At 40.9% G+C, this 26572-nt stretch overlaps 1 protein-coding gene across 2 annotated transcripts in view; it reads left to right on the top strand.

The window, feature by feature from the left end:
* The window catches only part of nrap (nebulin-related anchoring protein), a 101641-nt gene that overhangs the window by 22643 nt on the left and 52426 nt on the right, over positions 1–26572 (top strand). For both annotated transcript variants that reach the window (XM_055930783.1, XM_055930782.1), the window contains exons 13-25: positions 6490–6603; positions 7856–7954; positions 12168–12266; positions 14044–14151; positions 14299–14400; positions 20528–20725; positions 21133–21237; positions 21456–21554; positions 21651–21755; positions 23106–23213; positions 23491–23802; positions 24514–24618; positions 25304–25402. In XM_055930783.1, coding sequence (XP_055786758.1) covers positions 6490–6603; positions 7856–7954; positions 12168–12266; positions 14044–14151; positions 14299–14400; positions 20528–20725; positions 21133–21237; positions 21456–21554; positions 21651–21755; positions 23106–23213; positions 23491–23802; positions 24514–24618; positions 25304–25402 — 1653 coding nt within the window. The remainder of the gene's footprint in view (positions 1–6489; positions 6604–7855; positions 7955–12167; positions 12267–14043; positions 14152–14298; positions 14401–20527; positions 20726–21132; positions 21238–21455; positions 21555–21650; positions 21756–23105; positions 23214–23490; positions 23803–24513; positions 24619–25303; positions 25403–26572) is intronic.

The raw sequence follows: 26572 nt of genomic DNA, 5'->3' as shown, positions 1-26572 counted from the left end.
TACTGATCCCAGCAACATCTTAGTTGTGAATGAATAAACAAATGTATTAGATAAAGAAGAAAAAATACTGAATACATGCCTAATAGGTTACCATTGGCTCATAATACCTTAAAAAAGCTTAACTATTTATTTGGCTAATTAGTGCCTGGCTATTATCAAATCAAAATATATGGGTCACATTCCCAGAATACAGGATGTAAATGTTGCAGCGAAATGCTTACTCACAGGCTCTCCTCAACAGTGCAACACACACACACACATACACACAGACATAAATACAACCAAGTCACAGAACCATATTTTAAAAAGGAGGAAGGGTAGTAGGAATATATACACAATATACTATGAGTATACTATGAGTATACTATGAATACTACAGAATATGCTGGGATGGAAAGGTAAAGAAAGAAGATACCTAGTCAGTTGCACAACTGAATGCATTCAACTGAAATGTGTCTCTTGCATTTAACTCAACCCCTCTGAATCAGAGAGGTGCAGTGGGGTGTTCGTAGTAAGGAGGACTGGCTACTATTTGGAACTTTGTGAGGTGAGCTTTCTGGTGCCCAGAAACGCTGAGGCATCACCCAAGTGGGTGCTACCCAGAGTGGAAGAGAAATCCAGTGGCTTTAAGACTCAGGCTGGTTCCCAGACTTTCCCTCTACAAGATCATCAGCAAACTCCATCAGCATCATCTACCATTCTCTGACCAGCTCTCTCCGCTCAAGCCATGAACGGACCCTCCATCTTCGGAGGATGCAGCTTTCAAAGACTTGGCCTCTATTGGTTGACCTATCATGATATATTTCTTGTTTGTTTTTTTTCTGTTGAAGTGCTTTGAGATTCTATGAAAGCGCTATAGAAATGCCATACATTATTATTCATCCTCCCCCAAACTTTACAGTTGGCACTATGCATTCTGGCAGGTAGCGCTCTCCTGGCATCCGCCAAACCCAGATTCGCCCGTCAGACTGTCAGATGGTGAAGCATGATTCATCACTCTAGAAAACACGTTTACCTTAGTAATTAGGTTACTTAATAATATATTATTTGTATCAATAACTGTAGCATGTGGTATCTATTTAAACAGTCTACCATGTATGTATTAAAACAGTCTTTTAAAAAAAATATCCATATACAGTGCCTTCAGAAAGTATTCACACACCTTGACTTATTCCACATTGTTGTGTTACAGCCTAAATTCAAAATGGATTAAATCGATTTTTTTCTCACCCATCTACACACAATACCACATATTGACAAAGTGAAAACATTCTTCCAAATGTATTGAAAAGGAGATACAGAAATATCTAATTTACATAACTATTCACACCCCTGAGTCAATACTTTGTAGAAGCACCTTCGGTGTCTTTTTGGGTAAGCCTCTAAGAGCTTTGCACACCTGGATTGTACAATATTTGCCGATTTTTATTCTTTTAAAAATTCTTCAAGCTCTGTCAAGTTGATTGTTGATCATTGCTAGACTGACATTTTCAGGTCTTGCCATAGATTTTCAAGCCACTTAAATGAAAACTGTAGCTATGCCACTCAGGAACATTCAGTGTTGTCTTGGTAAGCAACTCTAGTGTAGATTTGGCTTTGTGTTTTAGGTTATTGTCCTGCTGAAAGGTGAATTTTTCTTCTCGTGTCTGTTGGAAAGCAGACAACCAGGTTTTCCTCTAGGATTTGGTCTGTGCTTATAAGCTGTATTCCGTTTCTTTTTAACCACCCCCCACAAAAAATCCCTAGTCCTTGCCATACCCATAACTTGATGCAGCCAGCCACCATGCTTGAAAATATTAAGAGTGGTACTCAGTGATGTGTTGTGTTGGATTTGCCCCGCACATAACGCTTTGTATTCAGGACAAAAAAGTTAATTTCTTTGACAGATTTTTTGCAGTATTACTTACATGCCTTGTTGCAAACAGGATGCATATTTTGGAATATGTTTTATTCTGTACAGTCTTCCTTCAGTTCACTCTGTCATTTAGGTTAGTATTGTGGACTAACTACAATGATGTTTATCCCTCCTCAGTTTTCTCCTATCACAGCAATTAAACTCTATTGCTGTTTTAAAATCAGTACTGGCCTCATGGTGAAATCCCTGAGCAGTTTCCTTCCTCTCTGGCACTTGAGTTAGGAAGGACGCCTGTATTTTTGTAGTGATTAATACACAATACAAAGCCTAATTAATAACTTCACCATGCTCAAAGGCATATTCAGTGTATTTTTTTCTCTCACATATCTATCGGTGCCCTTCTTTGCAAAGCATTGAAAGACCCCCCTGGTCTTTGTGCTTGAATCTGTGCTTGAAATTCACTATTCGATTGAGGGACCTTACAGATAATTGTATACCGGTATGTGGGGTACAGAGATGGGTAAGTCATAAAAAAATAATGTTAAAACTTCTTATGGCTACAGGAGCAGTATTGAGTAGCTTGGATGAAAGGTGCCCAGAGGTGCCCATAGTAAACTGCCTGCTCCTCAGTCCCAGTTGCTAATATATGCATATTATTACTGGTATTGGATAGAAAACACTCTGAAGTTTGAATGATGTCTGTGAGTATAACAGAACTCATATGGCAGGCAAAAACCTGAGAAAAAAATCCAAACGGGAAGTGGGAATTCTGAGGCTGGTCGATTTTCAACCAAGCCCCTATTGAATACACAGTGGGATATGGATGAGTTTGCACTTCCTACGGCTTCCATTAGATGTCAACAGTCTGTAGAACCTTGTCTGATGCCTCTACTGTGAAGTGGGGCCGAAGGAGACAGGAATTAGTCAGGTCTATCATTACCTGACCATGCATGTTCACATGAGAGGGAGCTCTGTTCCATCGCTCACCTGAAGTCAATGTAATTCTCCGGTTGGAACATTATTCAATATTTATGTTAAAAACATTCTAAAGATTGATTCAATACATTGTTTGACATGTTTCTACTGACTGTTACTGAACTTTTTGACATTTCGTCTGCTTTTAATGAACGCGCTTCCTGACTTTGGATTTGTTTACCAAACACGCTAACAAAAATAGCTAGTTGGACATAAATGATGGACATTACCGAACAAAACGAACATTTCTTGTGGAAGTGGGAGTCCTGGGAGTTTTTGTGGCTGAACGCTGTTCTCAGATTATTGAATATTGTGCTTTTGCCGTAAAGCTTTTTGAAATCTGACACAGCGGTTGCATTAAGAACAAGTGTATCTTTAATTCTATGTAAAACATGTATCTTTCATCAAAGTTTATGACGAGTATTTATGTTATTTGACGTGGCTCTCTGCAATTTCTCTGTATATTTTGGAGGCATTTCTGAACATGGCGCCAATGTAAACTGAGGTTTTTGGATATACAGTGGGGAGATCAAGTATTTGATACACTGACGATTTTGCAGGTTTTCCTACTTACAAAGCATGTAGAGGTCTGTCATTTTTTATCATAGGTACACTTCAACTGTGAGAGACGGAATCTAAAACAAAAATCCAGAAAATCACATTGTATGATAAAACAATGCAAGATTCAAGACTTCGTGCTTTTCAGCTAAAATTATTATATCAAATTCTTGCCACCAACAAAATGTTGAATATTTGAGGCATAAAATCATCGAAGCTCTGCAGATTTTGTTGTGAGGATCCAGAATCAATAGACCATTTATTTTGGTATTGCCCTCAGGTAGCCTGTTTCTGGTCTCAGGTTCAGGAATGTCTGAAAATGCATAGCATTGATCTAAAATTGACCCTAGAAATAGTACTGTTAGGAGATCTGGAGAGACCGGGTCAGTCAATGACTAATATACTAATACTCTTAGTAAAAGTATTTATCTTCAACACGCAATCTGTAGATTCTATTCGATTAGATAGATTGAAATTGTACGTTAAACATCACAGCATAGTTGAAAGATATGTGTTGCGTAGAAACACGAAGTGGGTAGCCAGCAGAGATAGACGGAATGGGCTGACGGAAGCTGAGGGTTGGGATGTGGAATTGGAGACAAGTGAGAGTGGAGTTGCTGTGTGAGAGAGAGAATGGTCAAAAGATAAAGGGGGAAAAAAGTCAAAATAAAACATAATAAAAGTACATTTGAATGACACTAAGTGGCAGTGTTTTTACAACTAATGCCGGTTTGCCTGGGGCTGATGCCGTGCAGGTGTCTGTAAACATGCATATACACACACTCTCATTCAAATAAACACATACAAGAACACACACATACATGTAATAGTGCCAGACATGCACACAAACATATACAGTTGGCATTGCTGTTGTGATTTCAGGTGTCCTTGATGTCCTTTGTTTTATATGTATTATTTTGTATAATTTTTGTTGCATTGTTGTTTGCTGTTTTCTTCTGTCTTTTCCTTTTTTCTCTTTAGTTCATTCTCTTGGTTGTTGGTGCATTGGGGGGGGGGGGGTTCTTGAATGGAATTAATTGTAGGGGTCTCGAATGGTTGAGGGACAGCTATTGGAGAACTGTGAGGGGATCTTGGAGGGTTTGGGTTTCACAAGATTGTGATCATGAAAAAAGGAAACTATGACATATATTTTATATCACTATCATGCACACACACGCACCCTCACACATAAGGATGGCTCTGAAAGACTGATACATGTTCGATAGTGTCTTGATGCTGTATTGTTTGTCCTTCATGTTCTAATACTTTAATGTTACCCTTATCCTTGTGTTTTTTGTAAAGAAAAAAAAGACAGGGAATTTTTTACTAGGATTAAATGTCAGGAATTGTGAAAAACTGAGTTTAAATGTATTTGGCTAAGGTGTATGTACACTTCCGACTTCAACTGTATGTGATTTGTCAAGCACATCTGTACTCCTTAACTTTTTTAGGTATTGCCATAACAAACGGGTTGAATACTTATCCACTGAAGACCTTCAAGCTTTAAATTTGTATTAATTTCAAAAATGTTCTACAAACAATATTCCACTTCGATATGACGGGCTATTGTGTGCAGATCAGTGACACAAAAACTCAATTCAATCAATCCATTTTAAATGCAGACTGTAACATAACAAAATGTGAACACATTTAAAAGGGGTGTGAATATTTTCTGAAGGCACTCTATATTCCATTTAGCAGACGCTTTTATCCAAAGTGACTTACAGTAGTGTATGTGTGACCAGATAGATATTAGCTACACTATGCCACCCATTAGTTTAGACAGGAGCAACGGGTAGCTCCAAACTAAGGCTCCTAACACAGGCCTATCAAATAAATGATAGAAGTACACCAGAATACAAAAAATAGCTTTTATTTAGAAAAATAGGATTCTGTTGAGCAATACTAAGGTTTCTTGTAAAAAAATATACATTGTTTCTTTAAGACCAACTCGACCACAATTGCAGATGTATTACAAGGATAAGTCATTGATTAGGTTAGAATACAAATTGTTAGGATGCACTGCACACTTCAAAATGTACCCAATAGTCATTTGAAACTGTCACCAATTACACATGTGTTGTTTACTCAATAAGTCTCACCTTTTAGGTTATCGAAAAGCAGGTCCACTCAATAAGTTCTACAATTATCCTGGCACTGCAATGCAACACCGTGGGAAGTGGCTCTAATACTTAGTTTAGGATCGTCGTTCCACGAATAGAGTGCCTTCTATGTCTCTCAGGAATTATGCGTATACATTTTGATGAAACACTTAATCTAACAGTTGGATCACATACATCTTTTCCCCTTACTAAACATAACATAACATATAAAATTGCAATAGCAATTTTTTATTTATTAAATGAAGTTATTTGTTTTCTCTGAAAATCCCCCTTTTGGAATGTCCCTCGTTTATAATATTTCTTCTAAATTTGAGCTAGAAAAGCAGGTTTGTTATGAAGTTGAACATGTGATCTTTTTCACAGAATGTTAAAATTGCGTGAAATATAGTTCTTTTTTACAAAATGACACTACCCAAAAGGCACTCTAATCGTGGAATGACACATTAACAAAGAAAAAACAGCGGTTGGATAAGCAATTACAATTAGTGCGTCCTTAGAGTCACATCAGTTTCACCAAGAACCACCTAGAGGCGGTCTGCTTCAGCTTCACCATGACGTTCAACCTTATTCAAACAAAGCAGGCACATTAATATGACCCAAGGTAAAGGAGTCTCTCCAAGTGCCTGATTTAGAATTCACTTTATATAGGGAAGTCAGGAAATGAATCAGAACCTTTTAAGGTTGACCATCTGAGGCCCTACCTGTTACACATGTACACATTTCCATGTGGGTGGCCCCAGTGCGAATGGAACACATGATCCTGAAGTTACAAGCGCCATACTCTACCAACTAAGCCTCACAGGTTCTTTCTTAATGAATCTTTTTCATAGTGTTGTATATTTTATTGGTAAATGTGGCACATATAATGTCTATCAGCCATCAGTACTCATATCTGTTCTGTCTCATGCATGCCTGTGCGTCTGTATTGGTACTGCTGGGGATCAATCACGTTTATTCAAATGTTTCTGTGACCTACAGATTGCCTACAAGCAGGAGTATGAGCAGGAGAAAACTGACCATGTGGAATACAACTACCCAGCCACCATCACACCGGGCTACCAGAGTCAGAGGAAACTGGATCCGCTCAAGGACGTGAGTTTCCCCTTCGCCTCAAATAAGTTCAACATGGCTCTCATACCGGACATAGTAACCAAAACTAGTAAACAGGGTGCTTTCTCAGATAGAAAAACCGAAAGCACAACATTTTGATTGGGTTCCTCTTGAGGACTGTATAATTAAAAAGTGGGCTATTTTAAAGAGGCCAACTTAAGGGGGTCTAGTAGCTGGGTAAACCATTTTAAATGTGGATCATCCATTAAACTAGACTAATATATAGAGTGAGCTCAACCCATGGTATCTAAATCATAAGTGCACCGTTGACTTCACATCTTCTCAATTCTGCTCATTTTGTATTTATTATGGGTCCCTTGGCAGCTGCTACTCTTCCTGGGGTCCAGCTAAATGAATGCATTTATACAATTTTCAAAACATTACAATACTTCACAACAGTTTTCACAACACATTAAGTGTGTTCCCTCAGGCCCCTACTCTACTACCACATATCTAATAAACAAATCCATGTGTACGTGTGTGTATAGTGCATATGTTATCGTGTGTATATGCATGTCTCTGTGCCTATGTTTGTGTTGCTTCACAGTCCCGCTGTTCCATAAGGTGTATTTTTATATTTAAAAAATATATAATATTACTACTTGCATGAGTTACTTGATGTGGAATAGAGTTCAATGTACTCATGGCTCTATGTAGTCCTGTATTATGGACAGACTTCTCCCCATCATAGCTACTGTTGCATCAATATGTTTTTACCATGACAGTTTAGTCACCTCAACTTGCTCAATTTCCACATTGTTTATTACAAGATTTAGTTGAGGTTTAGGGATTAGTGAATCATTTGTCCCTCATACAATGCCTTTCGTTTTGAAATATTAAGGACTGACTTATTCCTTGCCACCCATTCTGAAACTAACTGCAGCTCTTTGTTAAGTGTTGCTGTTATTTCAGTTGCTGTAGTAGCTGACGTGTCTCTTTTTCATCCTTCCATCCCTGCTGCTTTCCACCCCTTCGCATTTTATCAGGCACAATTAACTTTCATAAAGTGCTGCCCCTGCCCTGAACTTGTTTGTCAACTGTGTGCGTAAGTCTCACACCTAACACAGCCCACATTCTATGGTTTTGGGGGCCGTTATCTTTACCACAGGATTCAAATAACTCAGGGGTAGAAAAAAAACATGTTCAGAGGCAGCACTACAGATGTCTTTACATACTGTATCTTTCGACCCTGTTACATTAAATAATGTATTGCATCTCTCATCTTCCCATGTAGAAGAACTACAGACAGCACATTGACCAAGTCAAGTACAGCTCGGTGACAGATACCCCTGACATCGTCCAAGCCAGGATCAACGCTCAACAACTCAGCAATGTAGGTGCTTCTTGATGCTTTTTGATGTGGGGGAGGGTGAGACACTGTTGCATGTTTGACATTGATTAATAAATGTCCTTCTGACACGTTTCACCGTTAAATCATTCAGCTATTTGTCGAACCTTACCTGACCCAATGCTGAACTGTGCAGTGATGTATACACACCACAAGCTAATACACACACACACACACACACACACACTTACACACACTTACACACACACACACACACACACACACACACACACACACACACACACACACACACACACACACACACACACACACACACACACACACACACACACACTAATAACACATAACACACTAATCATCATTATTTTAACAGGGAGTCCCATTGAGAACAAGGTCTCTTTCACAAGGGAGCTCTGCATACACACAATTTACAAATGACTATAGAATACAAATATGCAACATTACAAACACACTCAAGAAAAACAATCACATTCCTCAGAAAAGAGGTCCCCAATCAATATTTTGAACTACCTGAGTGGCACCAGTACACCCAGTTGTTGGGAACTTTGTTTCATACATGGGATGCAAAGAAACTTAAAGCTGATTTACATAACTTTGGGGAGACCGAAGGGATTTCCAGAGTTAGCCATCCCTGAGACTAGGTATGGTACCATACTTCTAAAGGTTATTAATGATGTTAGGTACGGTGGGATTTTTTATAAAAGAGACTTATAAATAAAAAGAGAAATGAATCAACCTACTTGACTTTAAAGAGGACCAGCCTACTTTCTGGTAAATAATGCATTGATGTGCACTGAAGCTGTGGCCTGTAATAAAACGAAGTGTCCAAGCTGCATATGTTTAAATCATTAGTCATTTTTGTACGCTGTAGAAAACAGATACTTAGTTTAACCCACGTTCAGTACTAATTTAAGGTCAATAAAGGTGTCCAGTAAAACAATGGAATCAGACTGTAGTTCAGATAGAGCCTGGTCAACAGTGGGGGAAAAAGCATACACAACAGTATCGTTCGCATACACTTGCATGTAGGGCTGTTGCATCATGACATTTTGTCAGCCGGTGATTGCGCAGGCTGTACACACTTCATCAGTCTCTCATTCACAATTTGACAAGCACTTGAATATGCCTTGATTTTCTCTGAGGGATCCCCTTTGTGTGGTCATAATAACCCCTAAAAAATCCATGCCTTTTGCGGCCAGTGGCCATTGGGCTGAATATAATAATTATAATTCCCTTCTCCCAGCTGCATACTGCAAAGCACCTCTCCCTCAAATGTCTCTCCTTCACGTGATCGGGTCTTTCTCACAGGCTACAAGTAAAGACGGACACATCGGGGACGCAACTGCCCGTGTCCTTATCCAATTTCAAGGCACATATTGAAGATATTGGAAGAACTGTCCACATTTACTTTCGGTCAGCCAACAAGATGAGTGGGCCTAACGAACAGCAAAAGCACTAGTCTATGTCAATCTACTATCACCCATAGTACAACAGTTGACCTATTCTATTCTGTGCGAGAAATAAATATTCCAAACATAGTCTGGGACAGTTGTGAGATGGGATGGATCCCAAATTAATACAACCACTAGCGTCAACTGAACTTGTTTAAGCAATGAGGCTGACACAACAGATCAGAACGTTTAGCTTAAAATGTTGCTATAATATTAAGCTATTTCTTCACATTGTAAGCGCAGCAATGCGCGCATGGCAGTAGGCTACAAGCACAAATGTTCCATTAGCCTCTACCGAGCACCTACCCCGGATTCGGGAGCACCCCCCACCCCCCCCCCACACTGATTAGCATCGCTAGCATAGCATCACAATTAAATAGTAGCATCTAAATATCATTAAATCACAAGTCCAAGACACCTAATGAAAGACACAGATCTTGTGAATAAAGCCACCATTTCAGATTTTTAAAATGTTTTACAGGGAAGACACAATATGTAAATCTATTAGCTAAACACGTTAGCAAAAGACACAATTTTTTTACTCCAACAGTTTTTTCCTGCGTCAGTAGCTATCACTAATTCGACTAAATGAAAATATATATAGCCACTAACCAAGAAACAAATTCATAAGATGACAGTCTGATAACATATTTATGGTATAGCATAGTTTTTTTTTGAAAAATGTGCATTTTTCAGGTATAAATCACAGTTCTACATTGCAGCTGCAATCTGAAATAGTGCCGATGCAGGCAGAACAATTACAGAGACCAACGTCATATAACTAATTACTTGTCTTAAAACATTTCAGAAAAAATACACAGCGTACAGATATTGAAAGCCCAACATCTGGTGAATCCAAACAATATTTCAGATTTATTAAATGTTTTATAGCGAAAACAAAATGTAGCGGTAAATTAGCATAGCCACGCCAGCCAGAACCAGCTGGGCGCGCCCGACCAGTTCACATGCACGACAGATATATGAAATAACATCGTAAATTGGGTCTTACTATTGCTGATCTTTCATCAGAATGTTGATCAAGGTGTCCTTAGTCGTGATGAGTCGTTCAATCCATTCACAATGGCAACTATCCCTCTTCATTTAGCATAGGTACTGGTCGACTGGCACGGTTCTGTCCAAAGTTAAAAAACTCACAGAACGGAACACGGCAAAACTCCCGAAAAAATTCAAATAATCTGATTAAACTATATTGAAAAAACATACATTAAGATGATATGGTCACATGTATCAAACAAACTTCGAGACGGAGATAGTTTTCATCCGTAACGGCAGCAAAACAGTATACAATCGCACCTGCAAATCCCGCGATTCAGAGAACCGGAAGTTGTCAGTCACGCCAAAGAAATAGGTCTTATTTCACGTCAGTACAAGATAAACAAAAAAATTCTCCTCTGACGTCCTCTAGACACCCAGAGGAAGACGAATGAAGTGTGTTTCGGGTCATAGGTGGCGTGACCATATATAGGCAGAGCGTTGAAGCGAGCATACACATCTTGCATTCTTCTTCTTGGTCAGGGAAAGTGCTGTCAAATGACTTCTGTTTCACTTAGAGACAAAATTGAAACGGTTTTTAGAAACTATAGATTGTTTTCTATCCAATGGTATTAATTATATGCATATAGTAGGAGCAATAATTGAATAAGAGGCAGTTTAATCTGTAAAGGAAATTATGCTAATGGGAAAACAGCACCCCCTGTATTCTCAAGAGGTTAGCGGGAAAACACAATTCTCAAAAGTGACGGCAAATGCGATTATGCATGTAATGCTTTTATTATAAAGGTGAATTTTGATAGTGAAAGTGAAAATTCCCCAAACTTGAAACTCACGTGCTGCGTATGTATGCCAGTTAGGCTCTACACCCTTTGTAAAGCGGATTCATGTGCTTAATTTCATTTCAATAAGTTATTTTGCCACTTTAAATCTATGGGCTAGGCGACATGAGGTGTGAGACTTTTTGAAAAAGTCGCAAAAAAAGGCATAGCTAATATTGTCACCCAGCAGACTATAATTGTTTTGGTCTTGCCTTGACAAATACTAAATAATATATGTGTGAAATTTGTTTGGTTTAGAATGGACCGTTATCATATACCTGTCTCGAAAAAGGATCAGGGGAAAAAAATACGTCCTCTATGCACTTAAATAGCGAATGGAGGACACTTTTCCCGTGGTTAATTAACATGCCAGCCAGGTAGGCTATCAGCCTGTTGTAAAGAGAAGCAATGTGCTTAATACTAGGAAAGTTGATAAATGTAGTAGGCCTAGCCTATAGAAAGCTGATGGGATCCTCCTCTTTTTAATAAAGGCCATCCCTCTGTTTTCTCAAGCAATTGCATAGCCTATAGAAATGTTGCGCAACATGAGCTCATGGGCTCTCATGAAGTGTTTGAGTAGATTTTCGATAACATTTGCGTTGATGTCAGAGTGATTAGTGGGACAATAGAGTGCTGAGTACCAGGCAGTTAGCAAGTTTGGTAGGCTACTATTGACCATCAGCAGCATCAGAGCTTGGAGAAGCCTAATTAGTGACTAAAGGTCATGTAAAATTTGACTGCCATCATGACTCTTGACTGCAGATGTGGCGGTAATATGGGCACCATAACAGCCTTAATTGTAGGTTACAATTTTTTTACAGACAAACCAATATTGTTAATGTATATAGTAAAAAGTACTGGAACCAAAACTTGCGGGACCCCTTTCATAATATCAAGGTAACCTGACTTGATATCTCTGATTCCCCCATGTAGAAGAACTACAGACAACACATTGACCAAGTCAAGTACAGCTCGGTGACAGATACCCCTCAAATCGTCCAGGCCAGGATCAACGCTCAACAACTCAGCAATGTAAGTAGAGCCAAAGATATACATGTACACTATCTTTCTATCCCAAACACTACACTCTATAGAGGACATACAAACAGCATAGCTTTCGCTCTGCATTTGTATATACAGTGCATTTGGAAAGTATTCAGACCCCTTGACTTGTTCCACATTTTGTTACGTTTACAGCCTTAATTTAAAATGTATAAAATATTTTTTGATTCTCATTAATCTACTCACAATTCCCCATAATGACAACGCAAAAACAGGTTGACATTTTTGCAAGGTTATTCAAAATAAAAACAGAAACACCTTATTTGCATAAGTATTCAGACCCTTTCCTATGAGACTCGAAATCGAGCTCAGGTGCATCCTGTTTCCATTGATCATCCTTGAGATGTTTCTACAACTTGATTGGAGTCCACCTGTGGTAAATTCAATTGATTGGACATGATTTGAAAAGGGACACACCTGTCTATATAAGGTCCCACAGTTGACAGTGCATGTTAGAGCAAAAAGCAAGCCATGAGGTTGAAGGAATTGTCCGTTGAGCGCCGAGACAGGATTGTATCAAGGAACAGATATGGGGAGGGGTACCAAAACATTTCTGCAGCATTGAAGGTTTCCAAAAACACAGTGGCCTCCATCATTCATAAATGGAAGAAGTTTGGAACCACCAAGACTCTTCCTAGAGCTGGCCGGCAGGTCAAACTGAGCAATCAGGGGAGAAGGGCCTTGGTCAGGGAGGTGACAAAGAACCCGATGGTCACTCTGACAGAGCTCTAGAGTTCCTCTGTGGAGATGGGAGAACCTTCCAGAAGGACAACTATCTATGCAGCCCTCCACCACTCAGGCTTTTATGGTAGTGTGGTCAGACGGAAGCCACTCCTCAGTAAAAAGCACATGACAGCCCGCTTGGAGTTTGCCAAAAGGCACCTAAAGGATACTCGGGCCATGAGAAACAAGATTCTCTCGTCTGATGAATCCAAGATTGAACTCTTTGACCTGAATTGATGGTGTCCCGTCTGGAGGAAACCTGGCATCATTCCTACGGTAAAGCATGGTGGTGGCAGCATCATGCTGTGGGGATGTTTTTCAGCGGCAGGGACTGGGAGACTAGTCAGGATTGAGGGAAAGATGAGCGGAGCAAAGTACAGAGAGAACCTTCATGAAAACCTGCTTCAGAGCGCTCAGGACCTCAGACCGGGGCAAAGGTTCACCTTCCAACAGGACAACGACCCTAGGCACACAGCCAAGACAACGCAGGAGTGGCTTGGGGACAAGTCTTTGAATGTCCTTGAGTGGCTCAGCCAGAGCCCGGACTTGAACCCGGTCAAACATCTCTGGAGGGACCTGAAAATTGCTGTGCAGCGACGCTCCCCATCCAACGTGACAGAGCTTGAGAAGAATGGGAGAAACTCCCCAAATACAGGTGTGCCAAGCGTGTAGCGTCATACCCAAGAAGACTCGATGCTGTATTCACTGCCAAAGGTGCTTCAACAAAGTACTTGGTAAAGGGTTTGAATACTTATGTAAAATGTGATATTTCAGTTGATATTTTAATTAATTTGTAAAAATTTAAAAAAAAATGTTTTTGCCTTGTCATTATAGGGTTATTTTCTGTAGATTGATGAGGGGGGAAAACTATTTAATACATTTTAGAATAAGGCTATAACGTAATAAAATGTGGAAAAGGTCAAGGGTTCTGAATATGTTCAGAATGCATTGTATTCCGAAAGGGTTATACACATACCATATGAATAAGCGGTGCTGTAGTTTTTATTTATATAAATGATTCCAGATCAAATACAAGGAGGACTGGGAGAAGACCAAGTCCAAAACATGTGACATCGGCCTGGACACGCTGACCGTCAAGGCTGCCAAAGCATCTCGGGACCTGGCCAGTGATGTAAGCATTCCCTTCCTGTAGCTGGTACTCACACAGAACAATCCTTTCTTATGTAATGAGATATTAGTGGATAAGAATGAGGGAGGGATTGGTCATCGGATTTTATGTGACTGGCTGATGTGATTTGGATGGTGCCGTGTGTTACAGATTAAGTACAAAGAGTCCTTCATGAAAAATAAAGACAAGACAAGCAATGTCAGCGACTCCAAGACCCTGCACTCTCTTCAGGCGTCCAAGATGACCAGTGAGGTAAGAATATGAAACACAATAAACACGTTGTTGCACCATATGTATTTGGACAGTGAAGCTAACATTTTTGAACCTATACTCCAGCAGTTTGGATTTGAGATCAAACTTTTCATATGATAATCATAATAATAAATATAGCTGCAAGCACCAATGAAAGGGATACTGGCTTGCTTTGTACATAATGTTTCTGCTATAGTCTCTTATGACCGAAAAGAGCTTCTGGACATCAAAACTGCGATTACTCACCTCAGATTAGACAAAGAGTTTTTCTTCAATGAGTCGGATGGGAGGGGTATACTACAGACACCCGACCAGGCCCAGCTCCCCGTCATTTCCTGGAGAAGGAAACAAAGATTTTGGGTGCCTTGTGAGGATCAGGCGACGAGTGGCTAATCTGCCCTTGCCTTCCATCCTGCTAGCTAACGTTCAATCGCTGGAAAATAAATGGGACGAACTGAAAGCACGTATATCCTACCAACGGGGTATTAAAAACTGTAATATTTTATGTTTCACCGAGTCATGGCTGAACAACAACATTAAGAACATACAGCTGGCGGGTTATACACTCTATCGGCAGGACAGACCAGCAGCCTCTGGTAAGACACGGGGAGGGGGCCTATGCATATATGTGAACAACAGCTGGTGCGCGATATCTAAGGAAGTCTCAAGGTTTTGCTCGCCTGAGGTAGAGTATCTCATGATAAGTCTACCTAGAGAGTTTATCTGTATTTTTCGTAGCTACATACCACCACAAACCGACGCTGGCATGAAAACCACACTCAATGAGCTGTATACCGCCATAAGCAAACAGGAAAACGCTCATCCAGAGGCGGCACTCCTAGTGGCCGGGGACTTTAATGCTGGGAAACTTAAATCAGTTTAAATCAGTTCTTTAACTAATTTCTATCAGTATGTTAAATATGCAACCAGAGGGAAAAAAATTCTAGACCACCTTTACTCCACACACAGAGACGCCTACAAAGCCCTCTCTCACCCTCTATTTGGCAAATCTGACCATAATTCTATCCTCCTGATTCCTACTTACAAGCAAAAATTAAGGCAAGAATCACCATTGACTCGGTCCTTAATAAAAAAGTGGTCAGATGAAGCAGACGCTAAACTACAGGACTGTTTTGATAGGACAGACTGGAATATGTTCCGGGATTCTTCCAATGGCATTGAGGAAATGGCAGTCACTGGCTTTATCAATTAAATGTTTTATTTTATTTAACTAGGCAAGTCAGATAAGAATAAATCCTTATTTACAATGACGGCCTAGGAACAGTGGGTTAACTGCATTTGTCAGTGGCAGAACAACAGATCTTTACCTTGTCATCTCGGGGATTCGATCTAGCAACCTTTCAGTTACTGGCCCAATGTTCTAACCACTAGGCTACCTTCCGCCCCAATCAATAAGTGCATCGAGGACGTCATCCACACAGTGACTGTACGGACATACCCCAACCAGAAGCCATGGATTACAGGCAACAATCGAACTGAGTTAATGGGTAGAGCTGGGTAGGATAGATATAGGTCTGTAGCAGTTTGGGTCTAGAGTGTCACGCCCTTTGAAGAGGAGGATGACCGCGGCAGCTTTCCAATCTTTGGGAATCTCAGACGATACAAAAGAGAGGTTGAACAGGCTAGTAATAGGGGTTGCAACAATTTCGGTAGATAATTTTAGAAAGAGAGGGTCCAGATTGTCTAGCCCAGCTGATTTGTAGGGGTATAGATTTTGCAGCTCTTTCAGAACATCAGCTATCTGGATTTGGGTGAAGGAGAAATGGTGGGGGCTTTGGCGGGTTGCTGTGGAAGGTGCCGGGCAGTTGACCGGGATAGAGGTAGCCAGGTGGAAAGGATGGCCAGCCGTAGAGAAATGCTTATTGAAATTCTCAATTATAGTGGATTTATCCGTGGTATCAGTGTTTCCTACCCTCAGAGCAGTGGATAGCTGGGAGGAGGTGCTCTTATTCTCCATGGACTTTACAGTGTCCCAGAACTTTTTTGAATTTGTAATACAGGATGCACATTTCTGTTTGAAAAAGCTAGCCTTAGCTTTCCTAACTGCCTGTGTATATTTGTTCCTGACTTCCCTGAAAAGTTGCATATCACAGGGGCTATTCAAGCGAATGCAGAACGCCACAGGATGTTTTTGTGCTGGTCAAGGGCAGACAGGTCTGGAGTGAACCAAGGACTATATCTATTCCTAGTTCTACATTTTTTGAACGGGGCATGCTTATTTAAGATGGTGAGGAAGGCACTTTTAAAGAATAACCAGGCATCATCTACTGACGGGATGAGGTCAATGCCATTCCAGGATACCCCGGCCAGGTCGATTAGAAAGGCCTGCTCGCAGAAGTGTTTTAGGGAGCGTTTGACAGTGATGAGGGGTGGTCGTTTGGTCGCAGACCCATTACGGATGCAGGCAATGAGGCAGTGATCGCTGAGATCTTGATTGAAAACATTAGAGGTGTGTTTGGAGGGCGAGTTAGTTAGGATGATATCTATGAGGGTGCCCGTGTTTACGGAATTGGGGTTGTATCTAGTAGGTTCATTGATAATTTGTGTGAGATTGAGGGCATCAAGCTTAGATTGTAGGATGGCCGGGGTGTTAAGCATGTCCCAGTTTAGGTCACCTAGTAGCACGAGCTCAGAAGATAGATGGGGGGCAATCAATTCACATATGGTATCGAGGCACCAGAGGGTGGTCTATAGCAAGCGGCAACAGTGAGAGACTTGTTTCTGGAAAGGTGCATTTTTAGAAGTAGAAGCTCGAATTGTTTGGGTACAGACTTGGATAGTAATACAGAACTCTGCAGGCTATCTTTGCAGTAGATTGCAACACCGCCCCCTTTGGCAGTTCAATCTTGGCGAAAATGTCATAGTTAGGGATAGAGATTTCAGGGTTTTTGGTGGTTTTCCTAAGCCAGGATTCAGGATACATGTAGGTAGGGGTAAGGTGACTATGCATAGACAATAAACACCGAGTAGCAGCAGTGTAAAACAAAGGGGGGGGGTCAGTCAATGTAAATAGTCTGAGTGGCCATTTGATTCATAGTTCAGCAGTCATGGCTTGGGGGTAGAAGCTGTTAAGGAGCAACTGGTGCTCTCATGCATGCTTCAGTATTGCTTGCCTTGAAGCGAGCATAAAAGGCATTTAGCTCGTCTGGTAGGTTCGCGTCACTGGGCAGCTCGCAGCTGGGTTTCCATTTGTAGTCCGCAATAGTTTTCGATCCCTGCCGCATCCGATGAGTGCCAGAGCCGGTGTCGTAGGATTCAATCTTAATCCTGTATTGACACTTTGCCTGTTTGATGGTTCATCTGAGGGCATTGCAGGATTTTTTATAAGCGTCCGGATTAGTGTCCCGCTCCTTGAAAGCGGCAGCTCTAGCCTTATTTTGATGCGGATGTTGCCTGTATTCCATGGCTTCTGGTTGGGATGTGTACGTACAGTCACTGTGGGGACGATGTCGTCAATGCACTTTTTGATGAAGCCGATGACAGAGGTGTTATACTCCTCAATGCCTTTGAATGAATCCCGGAACATATTTCAGTCTGTGCCAGCAAAACAGTCCTGTATCGTAGCACCCGCTTCATCTGACCACTTCCGTATTGAGTGAGTCACTGTTACTTCCTGCTTTAGTTTTTGCTTGTAAGCAGGAATCAGGAGGATAGAATTATGGTCAGATTTGCCAAATGGAGGGAGAGGGAGAGCTAGTAAATAAATAAAATAGTCCTGTATTGATGGTTCGTCGGAGGGCATAGCGTGATTTCTTATAAGCTTCTGGGTTAGAGTCCCGCTCCTTGAAAGCGGCAGCTCTACCCTTTAGCTCGATGCGGATGTTGCCTGTAATCATTGGCTTCTGGTTGGGGTTTGTATGTACAGTCACTGTGGGGTAGACGTCATCGATACAGGAATCAGGAATCAGGAGGATAGAATTATGGTCAGATTTGTCAAATGGAGGGCGAGGGAGAGCTTTGTACGCGTCTCTGTGTGTGGAGTAAAGTTGGTCTAGAGTTTTTTCCCACTGTTTGCACATTTAACATACTGGTAGAAATTTGGTAAAACGGATGAGTTTTCCGGCATTAAAGTCCTTGGCCACTTGGAGCGCTACCTCTGGATGAGCGTTTCTGTTTACTTATGGCCGTATACAGCTCAATGACTGCGGTCTTAGTGCCAGCATCGGTTTGTGGTGGCATGTAGACAGCTACGAAAAATACAGATACACTTTCTTGGTAAATAGTGTGGTCTAAAGCTTATCATGAGATACTCTACCTCAGGTGAGCAAAACTTTGAGACTTCCTTAGATTTCGTGCACCAGCTGTTGTTTACAAATATACACAGACCGCCACCCCTTGTCTTACCAGAGGCCTCTGTTCTATCCTGCCAAAAAAAAATAAAACCTGCCAGTTGTATGTTATTCAGGTCGTCGTTCAGCTACGACTCGGTGAACCATAAGATATTACAGATAATGTCCCATTGGTAGGATATTTTATTACTGATTGATTGTACGTTGGCTAATAGGACCGATGGTATAGGTAGATTACCCTCTCGGCGACGGATCCTAACAAGGCACCCAAGTCTTTGTCCACGATACCCGTCTCTTTGTGTACAGTTTAATAAAAACTGAAAAGCTAAAATGTCAATTCGTATTCAACCCATTTTGATATGGCAAGCCTAAATAAGTTCAGGAGTAAAAATGTGCTTCACAAGTCACATATTAAGTTGCATGGACTGTGTGCAATAAGTTTTTAATATGATTTCTGAATGACTACCTCATCTCTGTACCCTACACATACAATTATTTGGAAGGTCCCTCAGTCAAGCAGTGAATTTCAAACAAAGATTCAATCACAAAGACCAGGGAGGTTTTTCAGTTCCTTGCAAAGGGCACCTATTGGTAAAAAAAGCAGACATTGAATATCCCTTTGAATACGGTGAAGTTAGTAATTACACTTTGGATGGTATATCAATACACCCAGTCACTACAAAGATACAGGTGTCCTTCCGAACTCAGTTGCCGGAAAGGAAGGAAACCACTCAGGGATTTCACTATGAGGTCAATGGTGACTTTAAAACAGTTACAGAGTTAAATGGCTGTGATAGGAGAAAACTGTATATGTATCATCAACATTGTAGTTAGTCCACAATACGAACCTAAATGACAGAGTGAAAAGAAGGAAGCCTGTACTGAATATAAATATTCAAAACATGTATCCTGTTTGCAGCAAGGTAATACTGCAAAAAATGTGGCAAAGATATTAACTTTTTGTCCTAAATACAAAGTGATATGTTTGGGGCAAATCCAATACATTACTGAGAACCACACTCCATATTTTCAAGCATAGTGGTAGCTGCATCATGTTATGAGTATGCTTGTAATAATGAAGGACTGGGGAGTTTTTCAGTATAAAAAAATAAACAGATTGGAGCTAAGCAAAATTCTAGAGGAAAACCTAGTTCAGTCTGCTTTCCACCGGACACTGGGAGATTAATTCACCTTTCAGCAGGACAATAACCTAAAACACAAGGCCAAATCTACCCTGGAGTTGCTTCCCTAGAAGACAGTGAATGTTCCTGGGTGGCCGAGTTACAGCTTTGCTTTAATGTTCTTGAAAATCTATGGAAAGACCTGAAAATGGTTGTCTAGCATTGATCAACAACCAATTTGACAGCGCTTGAATAATCTCTTAAAGACTTCCACAGAAAGACTTACAGCTGTAATCGCTGCTAAAGGTGCTTCTGCAAAGATTTCACTCAGGGGTGTGATATATTTCTGTATTTCATTTTCAATAAATTTGCAAACATTTCTAAAAACATGTTTCACTTTGTCATTATGGGGTATTGTGTCTAGATGGGTGATAGAAAAAATCTATTTAATCCATTTTGAAATCAGGCTGTAAAACAACAAAATGTGGAATAAGTCAAGGGGTATAATACTTTCTGAAGGCACTCTAAGTTAGTTTTTTTAACAATACTATTGTGAGTTACAGCACACAGTTCACAAAACCCTCGAAATGATGCAGTGTACAAAACACACACACACACACACACCAGGACATTCTCAACCTCCTGATTCTCAACCTCATCCGTCTATCTCTCTGTTATCCACAACAATCCCAACAGATTGAGTACAAGAAGAACTCCAAGGAGAACCAGTCCCATTTCAGCTTGTCCATGGACATGGTCAACCTGAGCCATGCTAAAAAAGCCCAGGCCCTTGCCAGCGACCTGGACTACAGGACCAAGCTCCACCACTACACCATCCTATCCGACGACATCCAAGTACAGCAGGCCAAAAAGGCCTATAACCTGCAGAGCGAGGTGAGGCAGAGAGGGGTGGGCCATGGGCGGCACTGGTGGTGGTGGAGGGTCCTATGTGTGTTTAATAGACTAAAATGAACAGCTTATCCTCTCATGCAGATCATAGAATTTGAGTGCCAATGTTTAAAGGGGTAATAATCAGAACGCTTTGGTCTTATGATTGGACAGTCATAAGGTATGTTTGAATTGATTTGAGATCTTCCGGGTTGAGGTTAGGTGAGATGGTCGGGAGAGCAAAGGGAAGGTGAATAGGGATTTAGGAAAATATCTATATGGGTGTTATTCAAGTTAGTGTTTACTATCAAATATGAATGAATTGTGAACTCTCTTTTTTGGTCTCACACTCTTTGCCTGTCCCCCTCTTTCTTTCTCTCTCTCTCACTCTCTCTCTCTCACTCTCCCTTCAGAATCAATACCGTTCAGATCTGACCTGGATGAAGGGAGTTGGCTGGGAGGCTGATGGATGTCTGAATGTGACACAAGCCAAGAAGGCTGGAGAGCTTCTCAGTGACGTCAGTATAATGGGGTAGAGCGTGTATGTGTGTGTGTGTGTGTGTGTGTGTGTGTGTGTGTGTGTGTGTGTGTGTGTGTGTGTGTGTGTGTGTGTGTGTGTGTGTGTGTGTGTGTGTGTGTGTGTGTGTGTGTGTGTGTGTGTGTGTGTGTGTGTGTGTGTGTGTATTATTGTATTTTTTTCTTTAGTGTTGACTCCTCACTTTGTTTCCCCTCACAGAAAAAGTACCGTCAGAAAGCGGACAACTTCAAGTTCACCCAGGTGGCCGATACTCCCTCTATCAAACACGCCAAGAAGAGCCAGGAACTGCAGAGCAAGGTGAGGTTGGATGTTCATTTGCTATAACCCTGTCCTGCTCTTTTCTTCTGTCTGTATTCAGTCGGCTTGTGTTTGATTGGCTATTTCTCTCGTCAGCTAACGTATAAGGCGGGCAACGAGCAGATGATGCACCGGTACACCATGGATAAAGATGAGCCACTCTTCAGACAGGCCAAAGCCAATGCAGACCTCCTCAGTGGGGTAAGGACTCTGGCAGACTACATACTATTAGTTCATTTTAGTATACTGTAAACAAACGGTATCCTTTCAGTTGAGCGTACTAGCGCTTTGCCTGTCTACCGGAAGTTGATGCTGTTGCTATGCAACTTCTTGCTAGCTTGTTACTAGCTAGACATTTTACAATTTCGGGTGTGTTTGTAAATTCAATCTGGATGGCCAGAGTGCGTTCAGAGTGCGCTCTGGGCATTTGTAAATCCAAAGCGTTGTCAGATTGTCCATCGTAAATTCTAAACGTTTTGCTCTCAGAGCACATCACTGGACGCTCTGGCCGAGGAGTACGGCAGTCAAGCACCCAAGCTAACGTTGGCTAGCTTGCTAGCTATTTCCAGACATAAATGAGAGAACAACTCACTCTGACCATTTTACTCACCCTAGCAGAGCTGGTTAGGCTATTTTAATGTTATCCAGAGCGTTGGTGACTGTAACTGTTCTGCTGGCAACAATTTAATTATTCTCTTTTTTGCTGACGTTTACTGACACCGGCCATATATTCAAAGGGTGTTGAGCGTTCGTAAATTCATCAGTTATTCTGCACTCTGGCTCACTCAGACGAGAGTACTCTGAAATCGGAGTAGATAGACAGAATTAACCATGTCCATTGAGAACGACTATACCACTTAGCTAAGAATGACATGAATAATCAAGTCAATAAACGTTGGGTAGTTAGATTATAGTTAATATACTGCCTGGCAAGTTAACTGTATTAGTAGCAAACTAACATTAGATAACTAGCTAACATACCGGTACGTACTGCTGTTTTTGGATGCCAGGAAGATTAGCTTACGTTACGGCGTTAGCTAATGGGGATCCTGATAAAAAAATGACATACTGATGTAATGCTATGCGGTTCATAAGGATAGCGTAGCTGACACATTTTCAGCCAACATATAACGTAACTTATTTGGAAAGTCATTACTTTATTACATTGCTCAAAATGTTCTTAACATTTGTCATAATTAGTGAAAGCAATGAATTTGTATCCACTCTCGTCGGACTTTGGCCGCATCATTTCTGCCATTTTCTTCAAATCTGAAAAAGTTGTGAAGCCATGCCCATTTTCAGAAAAATTGCATTATGGGCCCTAAAAGCACAGATATAGTGTCCGCTGCTTGTATTCTTCGTATTTTGGTACGACATCCGGGAACATTTGGCATGTTAACTGTATCCATACTATGGACAATAAGCATATAATATACTCAATTTACGTCAAACAGTGCGGTTAGTATGACTATTCAAACACAGCTCTGGGCAATTTACAATTCATGTCTGTCTTTTAACATGTTCCATCATTCGATCTTGTTCTCATTTCAGAAAGTGTATAAGAGTAGCTGGGAGCAACAGCGAGAGAAGGGCTTTGAGTTGCGCATGGACTCCTTGTCCATCCTCACAGCTAAGGCTAAGAGAGACCTGGCCAGTAACGTGAGTTACCCCCTTAATGTATTCGTTAACCTTTATTTGACCAGGTACCAGGCATAGCACTATGCTAAGTTTCTCTGTGACTCACAGAAATGCATTGATACAAGAACAGCAACAACATAATCACAAATGCTAAGTAGGATGTGGTTGGTCAAAATACCAATCAGAAAGGGTATGGTTGGCAGGGATTAGTCCCAGAGTTAGTGTTAGGGATGGGGCTAAATGTCATTTTCAAGGATCTCTTCTAACGGCCACTAATGACAAATCTCTGACTGGCCAGGTGAAATACAAGGAGAAGTACGAGCAGACTAAGGGGAAGATGATTGGGGTGAAGACGGTAACTGACGACTCTCAGATGGCGCACTCGGCTCTGGCCACCCGGTTGCAGAGTGATCGCCATTACAGAAAGGAGTACGAGGACACTAAAACCAAGCATAGTGCCTCTTTGGACATGTTGACCATGACCCACGCCAAGAAGGCCCAGGATCTGGCAACTGAGACCAACTACAGGACCTTCCTGCATAAGTACACAACCCTGCCCGGCGACATGAAGGTGGCCTGGGCCAAGAAGGCCTACGGACTACTGAGTGATGTAAGTTTTACCTGCCGGAACTACATTTCCCAGCATTCTCAGTCACGTAAGTCTAAGGCGATAGGCTGCATTCACAGCAAATCGGAGTAATAGTAAATATAAATTCCGACTTGGAAAAAACGCTCACGCCAGCTTCCAAGTCGTACATACAAGTTGGAAACTCTCTGGTCCCTGACTTTCCCTATATGCTGAATGCTGACGTAACCTATTACCACAGAAATGACTTTGATGACAGCATTTTTTGGCAGTTAAATATAACAAAACATATTTTTTTACAATCGATTTGTTTTTTTAACACCATAATTTGATTGTGAGCCGCGTGATAGCTGTACTTTTAGATTATGTTTGCTGTAGCTAGTTAGTCGTTAGCGTTCTAAACGAGTTCGAAGCAAGTGAAAGCTCCCAAGTTGTGGCTCCAAGTTGACAATCGTTCCTCTGATTACTCCGATAGGGCATGAATGCAGCATCAGACTAAAGCACCAGGAATGTCTGCTAGCATTTCTCTCTTTTACCCTAAATACAGATATTATATCATAGATGTTGAAGGTTATGTACATATGGACATTTTACAGATAGAATGCACCTTTAATGGAATTGTATTTCATGTATTAATTAACTTAACATGTGTTTAACCAGGCAAGTCAGTTAAGAACAAATGAGTATTTAAAAAGACGAACTGGCACGAGAGCTGTTCCTTGTTTGTGTATTCAGAAACAGTACAGGTCGGATCGGAACTGGATGAAGGGCGTGGGCTGGGTGGCAGCAGATTTCCTGGATGTGATACAAGCAAAGAAGGCTGGCGAGCTCGTTAGCGAGGTAACATTTAAATCCTTAACCTAGAAAAGAATGCTCAATCTTAGGTCAATGAGGTCTTTGTTCACAGCTGGAAATACAAAGTTGCAACAAACTTAAACAATTGATATAAAGGGGAATAGAGGACACACTGTATGACTGGGTTAAGAATCATACTTTCATACTTAAGTCGACTATATATGACGCTAAGTATATAGCTGAAGTCGGAAGTTTACATACACTTAGGTTGGAGTCATTAAAACTAGTTTTCAACAACTCCACAAATTTCTTGTTAACAAACTATAGTTTTGGCAAGTCGGTTAGGACATCTACTTTGTGCATGACACAAGTCATTTTTCCAACAATTGTTTACAGACAGATTATTTCACTTATAATTCACTGTATCACAATTCCAGTGGGTCAGAAGTTTAAATACACTAAGTTGACTGTGCCTTTAAACAGCTTGGAAAAATTACAGAAAATGTCATGGCTTTAGAAGCTTCTGATAGGCTAATTGACTTTTGAGTCACTTGGAGGTGTACCTGTGGTAGAGTTCTTTTGGACCCAGCCTACCTCTTATTTGCTTTAACGTCTTATTTTATTGTTTTACTGTAAAGTGTGTTTAAATATTAAATGCATTTTTAATACAGTTAGATTTGATTTAATTTACTCTTCATTTCACGTACTGTGCTTTATCTGTGTTTTCTAGAAAAAGTACCGTCAACATGTCAGCGATCTGAAGTTCACCAGCGTGGAGAACACTCCTGAGATGGTCCAGGCCAAACTCAGCAACAAACTGGCACTAGACGTAAGCCCACCAGTCATCTATACATAGCTGCTAAAAAGGGACACTACTTAAACTCTGGGCGGTTGCTTTGGACCCGATAACACATGTGCACTAACTCCGTCTATTAAGGTAAAAAATATATAAATAAATGACATACCATTCATAACCTACAGCGATTTCCTTTTTGGAATCGAACTCAAATCTTACTGCTGGCAATGCCATAAGCATGCATCCCCCTTCTTCCCACAGGCTATTTATTATGCATTATGAATATAATCAATGAGGTCAAGCTCAGCAAAAAAAAAAAAAAACTGGTCATCTTAAGGCAATGCATTTGTTTATTCAATGAAATGACATCACTTACCTTGTACTCATTCTGCTTAGGTGCGTTTGCTTAATTTAATTATTTTACAATGGGAAAAGTGAATGGGGACAATGGTTGGAATTTCTCGCCTGTCTGTTATTTCTTTTTAAACAAACTCAATAACATCTTCGGTCGTCCTGGGAAAGACGCGTCGTTAAAAGATTTGTAAACAACTGCTTGCAGTTCTGAGCCAAATGTGATACTAAGGAGATCCTGAGGGAAATCGATGAGTATCAACAGCTTTATGCTATGGAGGAACAACATACTCTATCGTGGAAAGATCCGGCTACCTCACAAAATAACTCTAACCCTACAAAAATAGAAAGGCAGATGAATCTACAGATACTGACGATTTACTTACCTTTTGAAGTAGAGGCGAGTGTTCTTGGTGGAATCCATGCAACACTTGAAAAGTTGTGTGAGGAGGTATCAGGGCTGAGGGGGAGTTTGGAGTTTAGCCAGAGTGAAATTCTCACGTTCCAAGGAGAGGACATGGCACTCACAGCCAAGGTAAAAACCCTCGATTCCAACATGGATTGTCTACTCAGGGAAAACAGGATGATGAGGGAGTCGCTACTAGACATACAAACCCGTAGCATGCGTGAAAAGCTAATATTTTTGGGGGATTCCTGAGGACGCATCAAATAATCCAGAGGGGGCGATCAGAGAGTTCGTGCAATCCACCTTGCAACTTCCTATAGAGACTGTAAACAAGGTGGCTCAGTGTCGACAAGACCAACGCAAAATTTGAACATGACCAACAAAAGGAGCTGATCTAAAGCAGGGGAAGCGAGCTTAAAGGGACCAAATTCATTACCTATTTCCAA

This window comes from Salvelinus fontinalis, chromosome 8 (assembly GCF_029448725.1).
Source record: "Salvelinus fontinalis isolate EN_2023a chromosome 8, ASM2944872v1, whole genome shotgun sequence".
NCBI lineage: Eukaryota > Metazoa > Chordata > Actinopteri > Salmoniformes > Salmonidae > Salvelinus > Salvelinus fontinalis.
This window is presented reverse-complemented; position numbering and strand designations above follow the sequence as displayed.